This window comes from Anolis sagrei, chromosome X (assembly GCF_037176765.1).
Source record: "Anolis sagrei isolate rAnoSag1 chromosome X, rAnoSag1.mat, whole genome shotgun sequence".
NCBI lineage: Eukaryota > Metazoa > Chordata > Lepidosauria > Squamata > Dactyloidae > Anolis > Anolis sagrei.
In genome coordinates, this window is record NC_090034.1 from 41,698,595 (window position 1) to 41,713,180 (window position 14,586).

General features: G+C 45.9%; 1 protein-coding gene across 2 annotated transcripts in view; it reads left to right on the forward strand.

Moving 5' to 3' along the window:
- SBNO1 (strawberry notch homolog 1) overlaps positions 1-14,586 on the forward strand; it is a 58,080-nt gene that overhangs the window by 23,852 nt on the left and 19,642 nt on the right. For both annotated transcript variants that reach the window (XM_060785522.2, XM_060785523.2), the window contains 3 exons: positions 5,821-6,003; positions 6,147-6,244; positions 6,726-6,877. In XM_060785522.2, the coding sequence (XP_060641505.1) occupies positions 5,821-6,003; positions 6,147-6,244; positions 6,726-6,877 (433 nt within the window). The remainder of the gene's footprint in view (positions 1-5,820; positions 6,004-6,146; positions 6,245-6,725; positions 6,878-14,586) is intronic.

A 14,586-nucleotide genomic window follows, 5' to 3' on the forward strand; every position in this document is an offset into this window, starting at 1 on the left:
GAGAACCAGCAGAGTCACACTCCCCCTGTCCAGCTCTCTGCAGAGGTCATCCACCAAGGCGACCGTCTCGGTGCTCCAATGATGCATTAATGATCAACACAAACCAATCCGTCAACCCATCCCTGGCCGATTTAATTAGCCAAGACGGACAAGGATCTAAAGCCGACGTGGTCGCCCTCACAGCACCAAGGACCTCCTCCACGATCTCAGGATGAACAAGCCTAAAAGAATCCCACAAAGTTGGACAAGCAGATGCCTCAGTCACCTCACCTGGCACTGTGATGGAATTGGAGTCCAGCTCAAGGCGTATCGGAGCAACTTTGCCTGCAAAATGGTGTGCGAACTCGCAACACCGAGTTGCTGGGTCGTCGAAGGTCTCCACCACCACGGGTGGGTGAAGGAGTTCCCTGACAACCCGAAACAGCTCCGATGATGTATTTGCTGTAGACGCTATACGGGCAGTCATGAAAGACTCCTTGGCTACCCGTATAGCCGCGGTATACGCCCTAAGAGAGGCTGTAGCCCGTGCTTGGTCAGACACGTCTCGAGATTTCCTTCATGTGCGCTCTAGCCCCCTTCTCGTGTGTTTCATCACAACCAACTCCTCGGTGAACCAGGGAGATGGTGTGCCTTGACGCAACAAGATGGGGCGTTTGGGAGCGATCATATCTATCGCCCTGGTCATCTCCCTGTTATAATGATCGACCAAGGCATCGACAGGATCACCAGGCTCGATGGCAGGAAGAACCCCAAGATTCCTCAGGAATCCCTCTGGATCCATCAGTCTCCTGGGGTGGACCATCTTCATTTGTCCTCCACCCCTGCAGAGGTTAGAGGTCGCAGACAGTCTAAAACTGATCAGATAGTGGTCAGACCATGACAAAGGAAGGATGTTTTGTTCTTCCACTCTGACCCTTACACTGTCTGCCACAAAAACTAGGTCGAGTGTATGTCCAGCCTGGTGGGTGAGTCCAGATATGATTTGTGAGAGCCCCATGGTCGTCATGGCAGCCATGAAGTCCTGAGCCACACCAGTCAAAGAGGTCTCAGCATGGATGTTGAAATCTCCCAGCACAACCAGGTGCTGGGAGATCAAGACCGAATTGGAGACCATATCTGCTAGCTCAGGCAGGGAAACTGCCGAGTCGCGGGGTGGGCGGTATACCAGCAGAAACCCCAGGCATAACTGGGTGAGATTTACCCCACCCAACTCGTCCAATCAGGTCTCAGTAATGCAAGCCAGATCCGCCCCCTCATCCAGGAACAAGTCCTGGATGGCAGCGGTCTTACCATTGACGGATCTGGCATTTACCAACAGAACCTTGAGGCCAGGGGGTCCGTCATGGAGTCTACCACATCCTACCTTCTCCAGGGTCGCAAGAACTCTGTTGCGCTTCTCCCTGGGCCATTGGTTACCAGCAAATCTCCTCCCCCACACGACCTGGATGGTGCCCCCCTCCTCTGTAACCCCCCCCCCCCCGGCGTGGCTAGGATCTACAGCTAGTCAGCTCTCTGAGGGAGTGGGGCTGGGGTATAACTTCCCTTGGATGTTCTGTAAGGATGTTTCCAATTATAGAGTGGAGAGGGAATTGTCAAGGGAACTAAGTGGGCTGAAAAGGTGGTCATGGGAGTTCTGTGTGCCAAGTTTGGTTCAATCCATCATTGGTGGAGTTCAGAATGCTCTTTGATTGTAAATGAACTATAAATTTCAGCAACTACAACTTCCAAAGACAAAATCAACCCCCAACCCCACCGGTATTCAAATTTGGGCGTATCGGGTATTTCTGCCAAATTTGGTCCAGTGAATGAAAATACATCCTGCATATGAGATATTAATATTATGATTCATAACAGTAGCAAAATGACAGTTGGGAAGTAGCAACAAAAATAATTTTATGGTTGGAGGTCACCACAATGAGAGGAACTGTATTAAGGGGTCGCAAGATTTGGAAGGATGAGAACCACTGCTTTAAAGCAATGCTTATGCCTGATCGACATTTACCATTTAACGTACTTCAAGCTATCTCCAAAACACACTGGCTAGATTTTGCACACTGCAAACATGCACTGCAGCATGCTTTAAGCCCAGGAATCCAACTCAAGTTGGGGAAAGTTTGAAATGAAACCCTTAATATGCTCTGTAATGTAAACAACATCATACACGGTTCAGGTCCAGCCTATCTTCATGACCACATTTCTCCCATGAAATAGTGCGGGCTCTAAGATCTGCCGGGAAGGCCTTCCTTTCAGTCCCGCCTCCATCTCAAATGCAATTTGCGCTGCCGAGTGAGGGGGCCTTCTTGGTGGTGGCCCCCTGACTCTGGGTCACCCTCCCAAGGGAACTTAGGCAAGCCCCTAAACTACACCATTTTCGGAGTTAAAAACTTTGCTTTTTCAGCAGGCCTTTAATAGTGTTTAAACATTAACCAGAACTGATGGCCAATCACTTAGCACTTCATATCTATATTCTGTGTGCAATCACCTCGTCTGCTATATTGATTACATAGACCTTTTAACTGACTCTATTTTAATAGAAGTTGTTTTACCCAATTTATATGCCTAGTTTATGTTATGTATTATTGTTTTCATATGCTGATGTATTTTATTTTATATATTATGTATTCTATGTATGGCACCTTTGTGTGTTATTTTGTAAGCCGCCCCAAGTCCCTATGGGAGATGGTGGTGGGGTACAAATAAAGTATTATTATTATTATTATTACTTATTATACACTGAAATTGGCTGCACAGAATGTGAATTGGCATGTGGACCCCCAAAACGCTCCACTGGGGGCTTTGGATGTGGCAACAGAATCTCTGTCTTGTGGCAGGTGCATCCATTTGTGAGTTGAAGGGGACCCACTCTTCCTCCCCCACCAATTTCTGGACACTTGTCCATCCTTGATGTTTTCAAGTTGAAATTCGGCACTTTATATGTTTTTTATCTGTTTTATTTTTATGTGTTTTACTTGCTTGTGTATTTTAATTGTTTTTATAGTTTGATGGGGTACATTCTCTTGGACATCTCAGCAGCTTTCGATACCATTGATCATGGTATCCTTCTGGGACGACTCTCTGGGATAGGCCTTGGAGGCACGGCTCTGTCGTGGCTCCGGTCCTTCTTGGAGGGTCGTTCCCAGATGGTGAAGCTGGGAGACACCTGCTCGGACCCCTGGCCTTTGACCTGTGGGGTCCTGCAAGGTTCTATTCTGTCCCCCATGCTTTTTAACATCTACATGAAACCGCTGGGAGAGGTCATCTGGAGTTTTGGAGTTGGGTGCCATCTCTATGCAGATGACACGCAACTCTACTACTCTTTTCCACCTAACTCCAAGGAAGCCCCTCAGGTGCTGGACGAGTGCCTGACCACTGTGGCTGTCTGGATGAGGAGGAACAAGCTGAGGATCAATCCCGACAAGACAGAGGTCCTCCTGGTCGATCGTATGCTGGATCGGGGTATAGGGTGGCAACCTGTGCTGGATGGGGTTGCACTCCCCCTGAAGTCACAGGTCCGCAGTCTGGGTGTCCTCCTGGATTCATCAATTATGCTTGAAGCTCAGGTGTCAGTGGTGTCCGGGAGGGCATTTGCACAATTGAGACTCATGCGCCAGCTGCGACCGTACCTTGTGAAGTCGGATCTGGCCAGGGTGGTCCATAACTTAGTCACCTCCAGATTGGATTACTGTAATGCACTCTACGTGGGGCTGCCCATGAAAACGACCTGGAAATTTCAATTGGTACAATGGACAGCAGCCAGGTTACTAACTGGTGCTTCTTACAGAGAGCGGTCAACCCTCCTGTTTAAGGAGCTCCACTGGCTGCCGTTCATTTTCCGGTCCCAATTCAGGGTGCAGGTTCTTACTTACAAAGCCCGGAACGGTTTGGGACCCGCCTACCTGCGTGACCGCATTTCTGTGTACGAACCCACAAGATCTCTTTGATCATCTGGAGAGGCCCTGCTCACGCTCCCACTTCCTTCGCAGGCACGATTGGTGGGGACGAGGGAAAGGGCCTTCTTGGTGGTGGCCCCCCGACTCTGGAACTCACTTCCCAAGGACATCAGACACGCCCCAACTCTGGCAGTCTTTAGGAGGAGCCTAAAAACATGGTTGTTCCAGTGTGCCTTCCCAGAATAAGGAAAATTCTCAGTAATATGCCCTCAAAATGCACTTTACCACTGATTTAGGACTGACTACATTCCCTCATCTCTCTCTGAAAAACCCTATCCCAGTTATATCCTACCTTGTTCATGCCCAGCATTATTTTTAAATTTTTTAATTATTACATTTGGCCCTGCCATAGATTTTTAAATGCTTGGGTGTTACTGTTATTGTTTATTGTTTATTTTTTGTTTATGTGATTTATATTAATTGTTTTGTATTGATTGTTTTTGTTATTGCCTTTTTTTTTACTGATGAACTGTGGGCTTGACCTCATGTAAGCTGCACAGAGTCCCTTGGGGAGATGGTAGCGGGGTATAAATAAAGTATTATTATTATTATTTTGTCTATATGCGGCATTGAATTTTTGCCGGAGTTTGTAAGCCACCTTGAGTCGCCTGTGGGGTGAGAAAGGCGGGTTATAGATGAAGTAAATAAATAATAAATAAACAAATTTGAAATACTGACAAAAATTAGTAGTTTGAACAAAATAGTAGAATTTAGCCCATGGACTGACAGTTCCCTTTCTCTGAAATAAAGACAAAGATTTACATCCTCATACTAGTGCTTAGTTTTAACGGTTTCTGTTATTGGAGTGCATTCCCTCCTATAGGAAAACTTTGCTTCACAGCCTCCACTAAAACGAGCTCTCCTCCGCAAATAATCTGTCCTTGTTTATTTCGTGTTTATCTCACCTGACTTTTTAATCTGTTTCTACCCAGCTTTCTTTTATCCATTACATGTAGCTCGCCCATGTTATTGTGATTGCGTTTATTGTAATTCTATATTGCTATGTTGTCTTTTGTTTTATGTGATTGTGTTATTATTGTTTATTATTTGTGGTTTCGGTTTTGTTTTATTTCATGTAATTGTTGTTATGGGCTTGGTCTCATGTAAGCCGCACCGAGTCCCCATCGGGGAGATGGAGCGGGGTACAAATAAAGTTTATTATTTATTATTATTATTATCTGAAGTCAGGAAGTTACAAAACTAGACAAATTAGATTATTCGTGGGTTTCATATTCTTGGAGACTTTGCTGTGTTGATAGTATTGTGTTGTATAAGTTTGTATTGCTTAAGGAGCTAATGAAACGTGATGAGAAACTATCTCCAATTTGTTTGCTTAGAGCAAGGGCTTCAAATGCATTGTCATGGAAGGCTACATCAGCCTTATGGCCGTTGAATCAGTTGATGGAGGATTTGTGGTTACAGAAGGTTAACTAGAATATTGTTTTACATAGTGGTTGGTGCTCTGTAGTTTTAACCCAGTTTGGGTCACCAGGTGTTATTTAACAACAACACCCATCACTTTTGATTATCTGTCATGCACACTGGGGATGATGGGAATTGCAACCCCATCTCCCTTTTGGCTCTGAGGTTGGGGAAAGGCTAAAGGATATTCTCAAGTCAGACATCCTATCCACAAGTCTTGTATATAAATTCACACACACACCCCCACAATCATGATGAAGCAGAACAAACTAACACAACACCCATCAGCTCTAGTCATGATGTCTAATGATGAGAAATACAGGAGTTGTAATCCAGCATCTGAAAGGCCACATAGGAAGAGATTTGGCCTTGGGTTTGACACCGATGGCTTAGGTATTTATGCTCTACCTGCAAAGTGGTTTACAATTACAACTGTGTTCCTCTTTAGTGGGTAAGTGCCAGAGAGAAATTCCAGCAAGCGGCTGACCTCATTGATGCAGAACAACGGATGAAGAAGTCAATGTGGGGCCAGTTCTGGTCTGCACACCAGAGATTTTTCAAGTACCTCTGCATTGCATCCAAAGTGAAGAGAGTGGTGCAGCTGGCCCGCGAAGAAATAAAAAATGGCAAAGTAAGTTTTAGGCAAACCTTGACTAAGCTGCTTTCAGATTGTTGACTTGTTCCCTTAGAAACTTGGGAGTTGGGGTTTGGGTAAAACTCTGTATCTGGAAGCACTTAAATCTCAGGAGTGTGTGCTCTCTTTTCTCCTTCCAGTGTGTGGTCATTGGGTTGCAGTCCACTGGGGAAGCAAGAACCTTAGAAGCCTTGGAAGAAGGTGGCGGCGAACTGAATGACTTTGTTTCTACAGCAAAGTAAGACCTTTATCAGTTATGAAAGTCTTGTGAGAGATTACTTTTAAAATGTTCTTAAAGTTCAAAGCATAAACAACAATACATAATCTCCCCATATTACTTAGTTTTCAATGTGGGACAAAAGAAGGCAACTCAAGGATGGAGGAGGAATTGGATGAGTGAATGAACTGTTTGTTGTTCAGGTCATTTCCAACTTATGGCTACTTTAAGGCAAGCACATTGCAGGGTTTTCTTGGAGATACTGAGGGATCGTAACTTGGCCAGGATCACCCAGTGAGTTTCCATGGCTGAGTGGGTATTCAAACCTTTGTCTTCCAGAATCTTCGGACCAACACTCAAACTATTACACCATGTTGAAATGCAAAGCTAAATATTACATAAATAACGGGGTTGAAAATTCCTGAGAGAAAGAGGTCTTATGGGTGTTTCTTTAATGAAAGAAAGATAACTTAAGCATTCTTTTTTTTTCCTAATTCTGCAGGGGAGTCTTCCAGTCTCTCATTGAAAAACATTTCCCAGCACCTGACAGAAAGAAGCTTTTTAGCTTGTTGGGAATAGACTTGTCTGTTCACAGTAGTAACAATTCTCCCAGGGACAGTCCTTGCAAGGAAGACAAAGTAAAGAAACGCAAAGGTAAGACAGTGTTGTTCCCTTTATCACAGTGACTCCCTGTAAACCCTTTTAATTTATTAATTTATTTTCCATGTCAGGAGCGACTTGAGAAACTGCAAGTTGCTTCTGGTGTGAGAGAATTGGCCATCTGCAGGGACATTGCCCAGGGGATGCCCAGATACTATCATGTTTTACCTCATTGTGGGAGGCTTCTCTCATGCCCCCACTTGGAGAGCTGGAGCCAACAGAGGAAGCTCATCCACGCTCTCCCCAGATTTGAACCTCTGACCTGTTAGCCTTCAGTCCTACTGGCACAAGAGTTTAACCCATTGTGTCACTGGGGGCTCTGCTTATTTATTTACTTATTTATCTCATACATTTATATCTCGTCCTTGTCACCCACAAAGGGTGGCCTCACAACTGGCAACCATTAGATGCCCAAACAAAGACAATTATTTATATTTAAAACAAATAGTTAATATATATATATAAAAACCATCCAATTAAAATTACGCAAGGTCAAGTCATAACCCAGGTTTGTCCATTGTCAGTCAAATAAATCATTCTCATTGTTATCACTGTGTCTGCTGCTCGAATGCTTGGTCCCAGAACCATGTTTTAAGTTTTTCCTAGAGGATTGGAGGGAGGGTCCCAATCTGATTTAATTAGGTAGGGCGTTCCACAGCCGGGGAGCCACCACTGAGAAGGCCTGTCTCTCGTCCTCATCAACCGCACTTGTGAGGGTGGTGGGATCAAGAGCAGGGCCTCTGCTGATGCTCTTAACCTCCTAGGTGGGTCATAGTGGGAGATATGTTCAGACAAGTAAACAGGGCCAGAACTGTTCAGGGCTTTATAGGCTAATGCCAGCACTTTGAATTGTGCTCAGTAGCAAATTGGCAGCCAATGGAGCTGACGTATTCTCCCTGTATGCAGCTCCGGTAAGCAATCTGTCTGCTGCCCGTTGGAGTACTTGAAGCTTCAGAACAGTCTTCAAAGGCAGCCCCACGTAGAGCGCGTTGCAGTAATCTAATTGGGATGTAACAAGAACATGGACCACCGTGGCCAAGTCAGACTTCCCAAGGTACAGGTGCAGCTGGCGCACAAGTTTTAATTGTGCCAAAGCTCCCCTAGACCCCTCCCCCCACCTGGGGTTCCAGGCTCAACAATGAATCTAGGATCACTACCAAGCTGAGAAACTGCGCCTTCAGAGGGAGTGTAACCCCATACAGCACAGGTTGTAACCCTATGCCCTGTTTGGCTTTTTGACTGACCAGGAGGACCTCTGTCTTGTCTGGATTCAATTTCAATTTCTTCACCCTCATCCAGTTTGACACAGCTACCAAGCACCGATTCAGAACCTGAACAGCCTACTTAGTAACAGGTGGAAAGGAGTGACAGATTTGAACATCATCTGCATACAGATGACATTGTATTCCCAAACTCTGAATTGTCTCCCCCAACCACTTCATGTAGATGTTAAACAACATGGGGGATAGTACTGAGCCCTGTGCGACCCCACAGTACAATGGATGTGGGGCCAAGCAGGTGTCTCCCAACAAAACCTTTTGGGAACAACCCCGCAGAAAGGACCGGAGCCACTGCAGAACAGTACCTCCAAGCCCCATACCCGCAAGGCATCCCAGAAGGATACCGTTATCAATGGTATTGAAGGCCGCTGAAAGGTCCAGGAGAACCAACAGGGACACACTCCTCCTGTCCAGTTCCTACTAAGGTGACCAAGACTGTTTCAGTGCCATGTCCCAGCCTAAATCTAGACTGTGCCAGATCTAGATAATCAGTGTCTTCCAAGAATCCCTGGAGTTGCGAGGTCACCACACATTCCATGACTTTGCTGAAATAGGGGAGATTGGAAACCGGATGAAAGTTGACTAAGTGGGATCCAGTGATGGTTTCTTCAACAGCGGTTTTATAACAGCTTCTTTTAAGCTGACTGGAATCTTGCCTTCCTGTAAGGATGCATTAACCACCACCTTGACCCACTCTGCCAAACCTCCTCTGGCTTCCTTTATCAGCCAGGACGGCCGGGGTCTAGGATGCATGTGGTTGCTCTTGCCTCTCCAAGGATCTTGTCGAGCTGCACCAATTGAAATGAATCCATTAAAACTGGACAAGCAGGTGTTTGTGTTACATCCTCAAAGACCGGTGTTAAAATGGTGTCGGAATGGGTCAGAGCAATTTTGTTCGTGAAGAACCAAGCAAATGCATACAATACATGCAATATGTTTTCATGTGAAATTTTCTGATACTTAGTCGTCTACAATCTACATGGTAAATCTGAGTATCCAGGATGGCAGTCCCTCCAGTTTAAGGGTGGTGCTGTTAAACGCCAGGTTTGTAAATGAAAAAACCACCACCATTCAAGATTTAATTCTTGATGGGCAAGCAGACCTGGTGTGTATAATGGAGACCTGGCTGGATGAGGCTGGGGGGGGGGGGGGGTAAACCCAATCCTGCAGTCAACCATGTTTGAGTGTGTCCACCTGAGGATTGGAGGTTGGGACAGAATAGGGATTCTGTTAGTGTACCAACCACCCCGCTGCACTACAGTCTCCCTACCTGAGCTAGCTGAGTTGGTCTCGAACCTGGCACTGGAGTCTCAACGGCTTATAGTGCTGGGGGACTTCAATATCCATGCAGATTCCACCCTATCAGGAGCGGCTCAGGACTTCATGTCTTCCATGGCAACCATTGTGCTGGACACACATTAGATCTGGTTTTCTGCCAGGGATAGGAGGAAGGCGGCCAGGTAGAGGAGTTAACCATCTTTCCATTGCCATGGACAGACCACTTCCTGATTTAGGGTCACTGCACCCTTTAACCTCTGCAGGGGTGGAGGGCCCATTAAGGTGGTCCGCCCCAGGAGGCTTATGGATCTGAATGGATTCCTGATGGTTCTTGGGGATTTCTCTGTCTCCTTGGTGGTGATTCTGTCGATGCTCTGGTTACTCTCTGGAAGAGGGAAATGACTTGGGCAATAGACACGATCGCTCCAGAATGTCCCCTCTCGAGTAGCCGAGCTAAACAATCTTCTTGGTTCAACGAGGAGCTGGCAGCAATGAAGCAAATGAAGAGGAGACTAGAGCGCGTGTGGCAGAAAAAGCCTAATGAGTCAAATCGAACATGGCTAAATGCCTATCTAAAGGCATACGCCGCAGTAATAGAGGCTACAAGGAAATCTTTCTATGCAGCCAATACTGCGTCTGCAAAGAACCATCCGGCAGAGCTGTTCAAAGTAGTCAGGACTGTTAAATCCCGTCACCCAAGACAAGATCCCTGACAACTCGACAGCCCGCTGTGAAGCATTTGTTCGGTTCTTCTCAGCCAAAGTCGCTTTGATCCGCTCTGGCTTTGACCCCATATCAACGGCAGTCTCTGAGGGTGTAATACGAGCACCTGCTTGTCCAGTTTTAATGGATTCATTTCAATCTGTTCAGCTCGAGGATGTGGACAAAATTCTTGGAGAGGCGAGAGTGACCACATTCATCCTAGACCCCTGCCCATCCTGGCTGATAAAGGAAGCCAGAGGGATTTAGCAGGGTGAGTGAACGTGGTGGTCAGTGCCTCCTTACAAGAGGGCAAATTTCTAGCAAGCCTAAAAGAGGCTGTTATAAAACCGCTGTTGAAAAAACCATGATTGGACCCCACCCAATTGAACAACTTTCAGCCAGTTTCTAATCTCCCCTTATTGGGCAAAGTTGGAACGTGTGGTGGCCTCACAGCTCCAAGGATTCTTGGTAGACACTGATTATCTAGATCCGGCATAATCTGGCTTTAGGCCGGGACATGGTACCGAAACAACCTTGGTAGCCTTAGTAGATGATCTTCACCAGGAACTAGACAGGGGGAGTGTGTCCCTGTTGGTTCTGCTAGACCTCTCAGCGGCCTTTGATACCGTCGATCACGGTATCCTTTTGGGACGCCTCAGGGACATGGGACTTGAGGGTCCTGCTCTGCAGTGGCTCCGATCCTTCCTTGAGGGACGGTTCCAGAAGGTGTTGCTGGGGGATATCTGCTCATCCTCACAACCATTGACTTGTGGGGTCCCGCAGAGGGCAGTACTGTCCCCCATGTTGTTTAACATTTACATGAAGCTACTGGGAGAGTTCATCCGGAGTTTTGGGGTCAGATGGCATCTGTATGCTGATAATGTTCAGCTCTATCACTCTTTCCCATCTGTCACTAAGGAGACTGTGCAGGTCCTGAACCGGTGCTTGGTCGCTGTGTCGGTCTGGATGAGGGCGAACAGATTGAAACTAAATCCAGACAAGACAGATGTACTCCTGGTCAGTCTAAAGGCCAAACAGGGGATAGGGTTACAGCCTGTGTCAGCCCCCTGAGGACACAGGTTCGCAGTTTGGGAGTGATCCTGGACTCATTGTTGAGCCTGGAACCCCAGGTCTCGGCGGTAGCCAGGAGAGCTTTTGCACAATTAAAACTTGTGTGCCAGCTGCGCCCTTTCCATGAGAAGTCTGACTTGGCCACAGTGGTCCATGCTCTTGTTACATCCCGAATAGACTACTGCAACGGACTCTACATGGGACTGCCTTTGAAGACTGCCTGGAAGCTTCAACTAGTCCAACGGTCGGTAGCCAGATTGCTCACTGGAGCAACGTCCAGGAAACATACAACTCCTTTGTTACGCCAACTCCACTGGCTGCTGATCAGCTTCTGAGCACAATTCAAAGTGCTGGTTTTAACCTTTAAAGCCTCAACGGTTCTGGCCCAGACTACCTGTCCAAACGTTTCTCTTGCCACGAACCATAAGATCTTCAGGAGAGGCCCTGCTCTCGATCTCACCACTATTGCAAACGTGGTTGATGGGGACGAGAGACAGGGCCTTCTCATCAGTGGCCAGCCACCTATGGAACACCCTTCCTAGAGATATCAGATTGGCCACCTCCCTCTTGTCTTTTAGAAGGAAAATCAAGATCTGGTTATGGGACCACCAAGTGAGCAGCAAGTGGAAAAAGATCACACAACTTATGGCAATGAATTGACCCGGACTAGTTTTTGGATTTCGATTTAATGGATGTGTCTTAATTAATTGTTTTAATTGTTGTTTTAATATTTTTAATATTTTGATTGTACCGTGGTTGTTTTTATGATGCTAGCATCGTATGATGCTTTCGTTAGGACGCCCTGAGTCCCCCTTCGAGCGGAGAAGGGTGGGGTATAAATATAGGAAATAAATAAATAAATAATTTGGTAATAAACAGGACTGAGGGATGTCCCATCTGCCATAGCCAACATAACCCTTTAAAGCCTAACAACTCTGGAGTGACAATTTGTACCCATCACTTTCATAGACCATATATGTATGTGTGTGTGTGTATTTATATTTATATTACATACTAGCTTGGGTACCCGGCATTGCTCAGGTTATTTGAGTCAATTTTTAATTGTACAAAATGCATAAGGTGGGTAAACTACAACTCCCATCCTGCTAGGTTAACCCTGAAAAACTCAATCAGTACTTAAAGTTTGTTATGTTGGGCAAGTTTGCTCTAGATGCATCATCGGTGGGGTTCAGTGTTCTCTCTGGCTGTAGGGTAAACTACAACTTCCACTATGGTGAGTCAGTCTCCTCAAACACCTAGACTAGATTCAGTTGGTCATGGGGGTTCTGTGTGCCAAGGTCCATCATTGTTGCAGGTCAGTTTCTCTGGTAGTGGGTGAACAAAAACTCCCAGAAAGGAAGGTCAGTTCCCTCCAAACCCTTCCAGTAATCGAATTTCAACGTATCAGGTATGTGTGCCAAGTTTGATCCAGATCCATCAGTGTTTGGGTTTACAGTGCTCTCTGGATGTAGGTGAACTACAACTCCCCCAAATCAAGGTGAATTGTCCTTGATTTGAAAGACCTCCAATATTTTTTGCTGGTCATGGGGACTCTTGTGTGCTAAGTTTGATCCAATTCCATCTTTGGTGGAGTTCAGAATGGTCTTTCATTGCAGGTGAACTATAAATCCCAGTACCTACAACTCCAAAATGTCCAGGCCAATTCCCCTCAAAACCCACCAGTGTTCAAATGTGGACATATCGGGTATTCATGCCAAGTTTGGTCCAAATCCCTCATTGTTGGGTTCATAGTACACTCTGGTTGTAGGTAAACTACAAATCCTATAAATCCCTCCAAAAACCTCCAGTATTTTTTGTTGGTCATGAGGGTTCTGTGTTCCAAGTTAGTTCCAGGTCCATCATTGGTGGAATTGAGAGTGCTCTTAGATTGCAGGTGAACTATACATCCAGTACCTACAATTCCTATAAATCATGGTGAATACTCCCCAAACTTCCCTAGTATGTTGAGTTTCTGATGAATTCCTCTGTTTGCTGTACGCCATAGAAAAGAATAGTAAAGGGTTAAGGGAGAGGCAATGGGTGGGGACATGCAAATTCCACACCAATGGAGAAAGAAACACTGGGATGTCTGTGGTGGAGGAAACACGTAAAATCTAGGATGAAATTGTCCCTATATAAAATACATCATTTGAGTGGTGGACAGTATTGAGTTTGTGGAGGACATTGGCAGGGCTCTTGTGCGTGTTTATGGTGCTCTCTATAACTTGCAATGTTAATGGAGAGAGGAGGGCCTCCTGAGAAATGGGAGCTATCACTATTTGTGGAAGTGGGAGCCTGTCTCTGTAAGTGGGCACCCTTGCCACTTACACACATACATATTTTCACTTTTATTATTTATATAAATAAAAATGTAATGTTCGTTTGTGGGATTAACAGAACTCAGAAACCACTGGACCAATTGACACCAAATTTGGACACAAGACACTTAACAGCCCAATGTATGTCCTTCACTCAAAAAAACCAATGAAAACATAAAGCAGAAAGGACTTCTAAACTGCATGTTCACAAAGGAGAAACTGCATGCCCACAAAGAGACCCATGGCCACACCCTCTCCTCCTCGCGGGGAAACAGACGTCTGTTAAAGCCTTAGGAGCCAGGCGTGCGTGCACGGCCCCCCACACACACACACAGAGACTGTTCCCTTCTTCACCAACTCTTTCTTGCCTCCCTCCCTTCACTGCAGGAAGGAGGAAAGAAAGAGGCAGAAACAAGTTTTATTTTTGAATTCTTCCATTCCTCTGCATCCTGCTTCCTTCTTCCTCCTCCAACTCTTTCTTTCCTCTCTCTTCTTCTCTCTCATTTCTGTAGATCCTTCTGCTTTCTTTTTCCTTTCTGTTTGACCTGCTCAGCTGTCTCCGGCAACACGAGCACACACTTAACTCTCTCTCTCTCTCCTATTAACATCCAGACAAGGAGGTAGCTGCCTCTGCCACACTTCACTCCACTCCTTCTCTCCCTCACTCCCTTCCCTTCTTTCCTCCCTCCCTTTCCTTTTCTTCCTTCCTTCCCCTTCCTTTCCTTCCCCTCTCCTTCCTTCCAGTCTCTCCCTCCTTCCTTCCCTTCTTTCTCCTTCCTTTCCTTCTTTCCCTCCTTCCCTTCCTTCCTGTCCCTTCTTCCTTCTTCCTTTCCTTCCTTTCCTCCCTCCCTCCTTTCCTTTCCTCCCTTCTTCCTCCCTTCTCCTTCCTTTCCTTCCTTTTTCCTTCCTTCTTGTCCCTCCTTCTTTCCATTCCTTCCTTCGTTCCCTCCTCCCCTCCCTCCCATCCTTTTTCCTCCCTTCCTTCTTCCTTTCCTTCTTTCTATGTAAGATATAAATACAATATTTTATATATTGTTATACAGATTACTAGAAT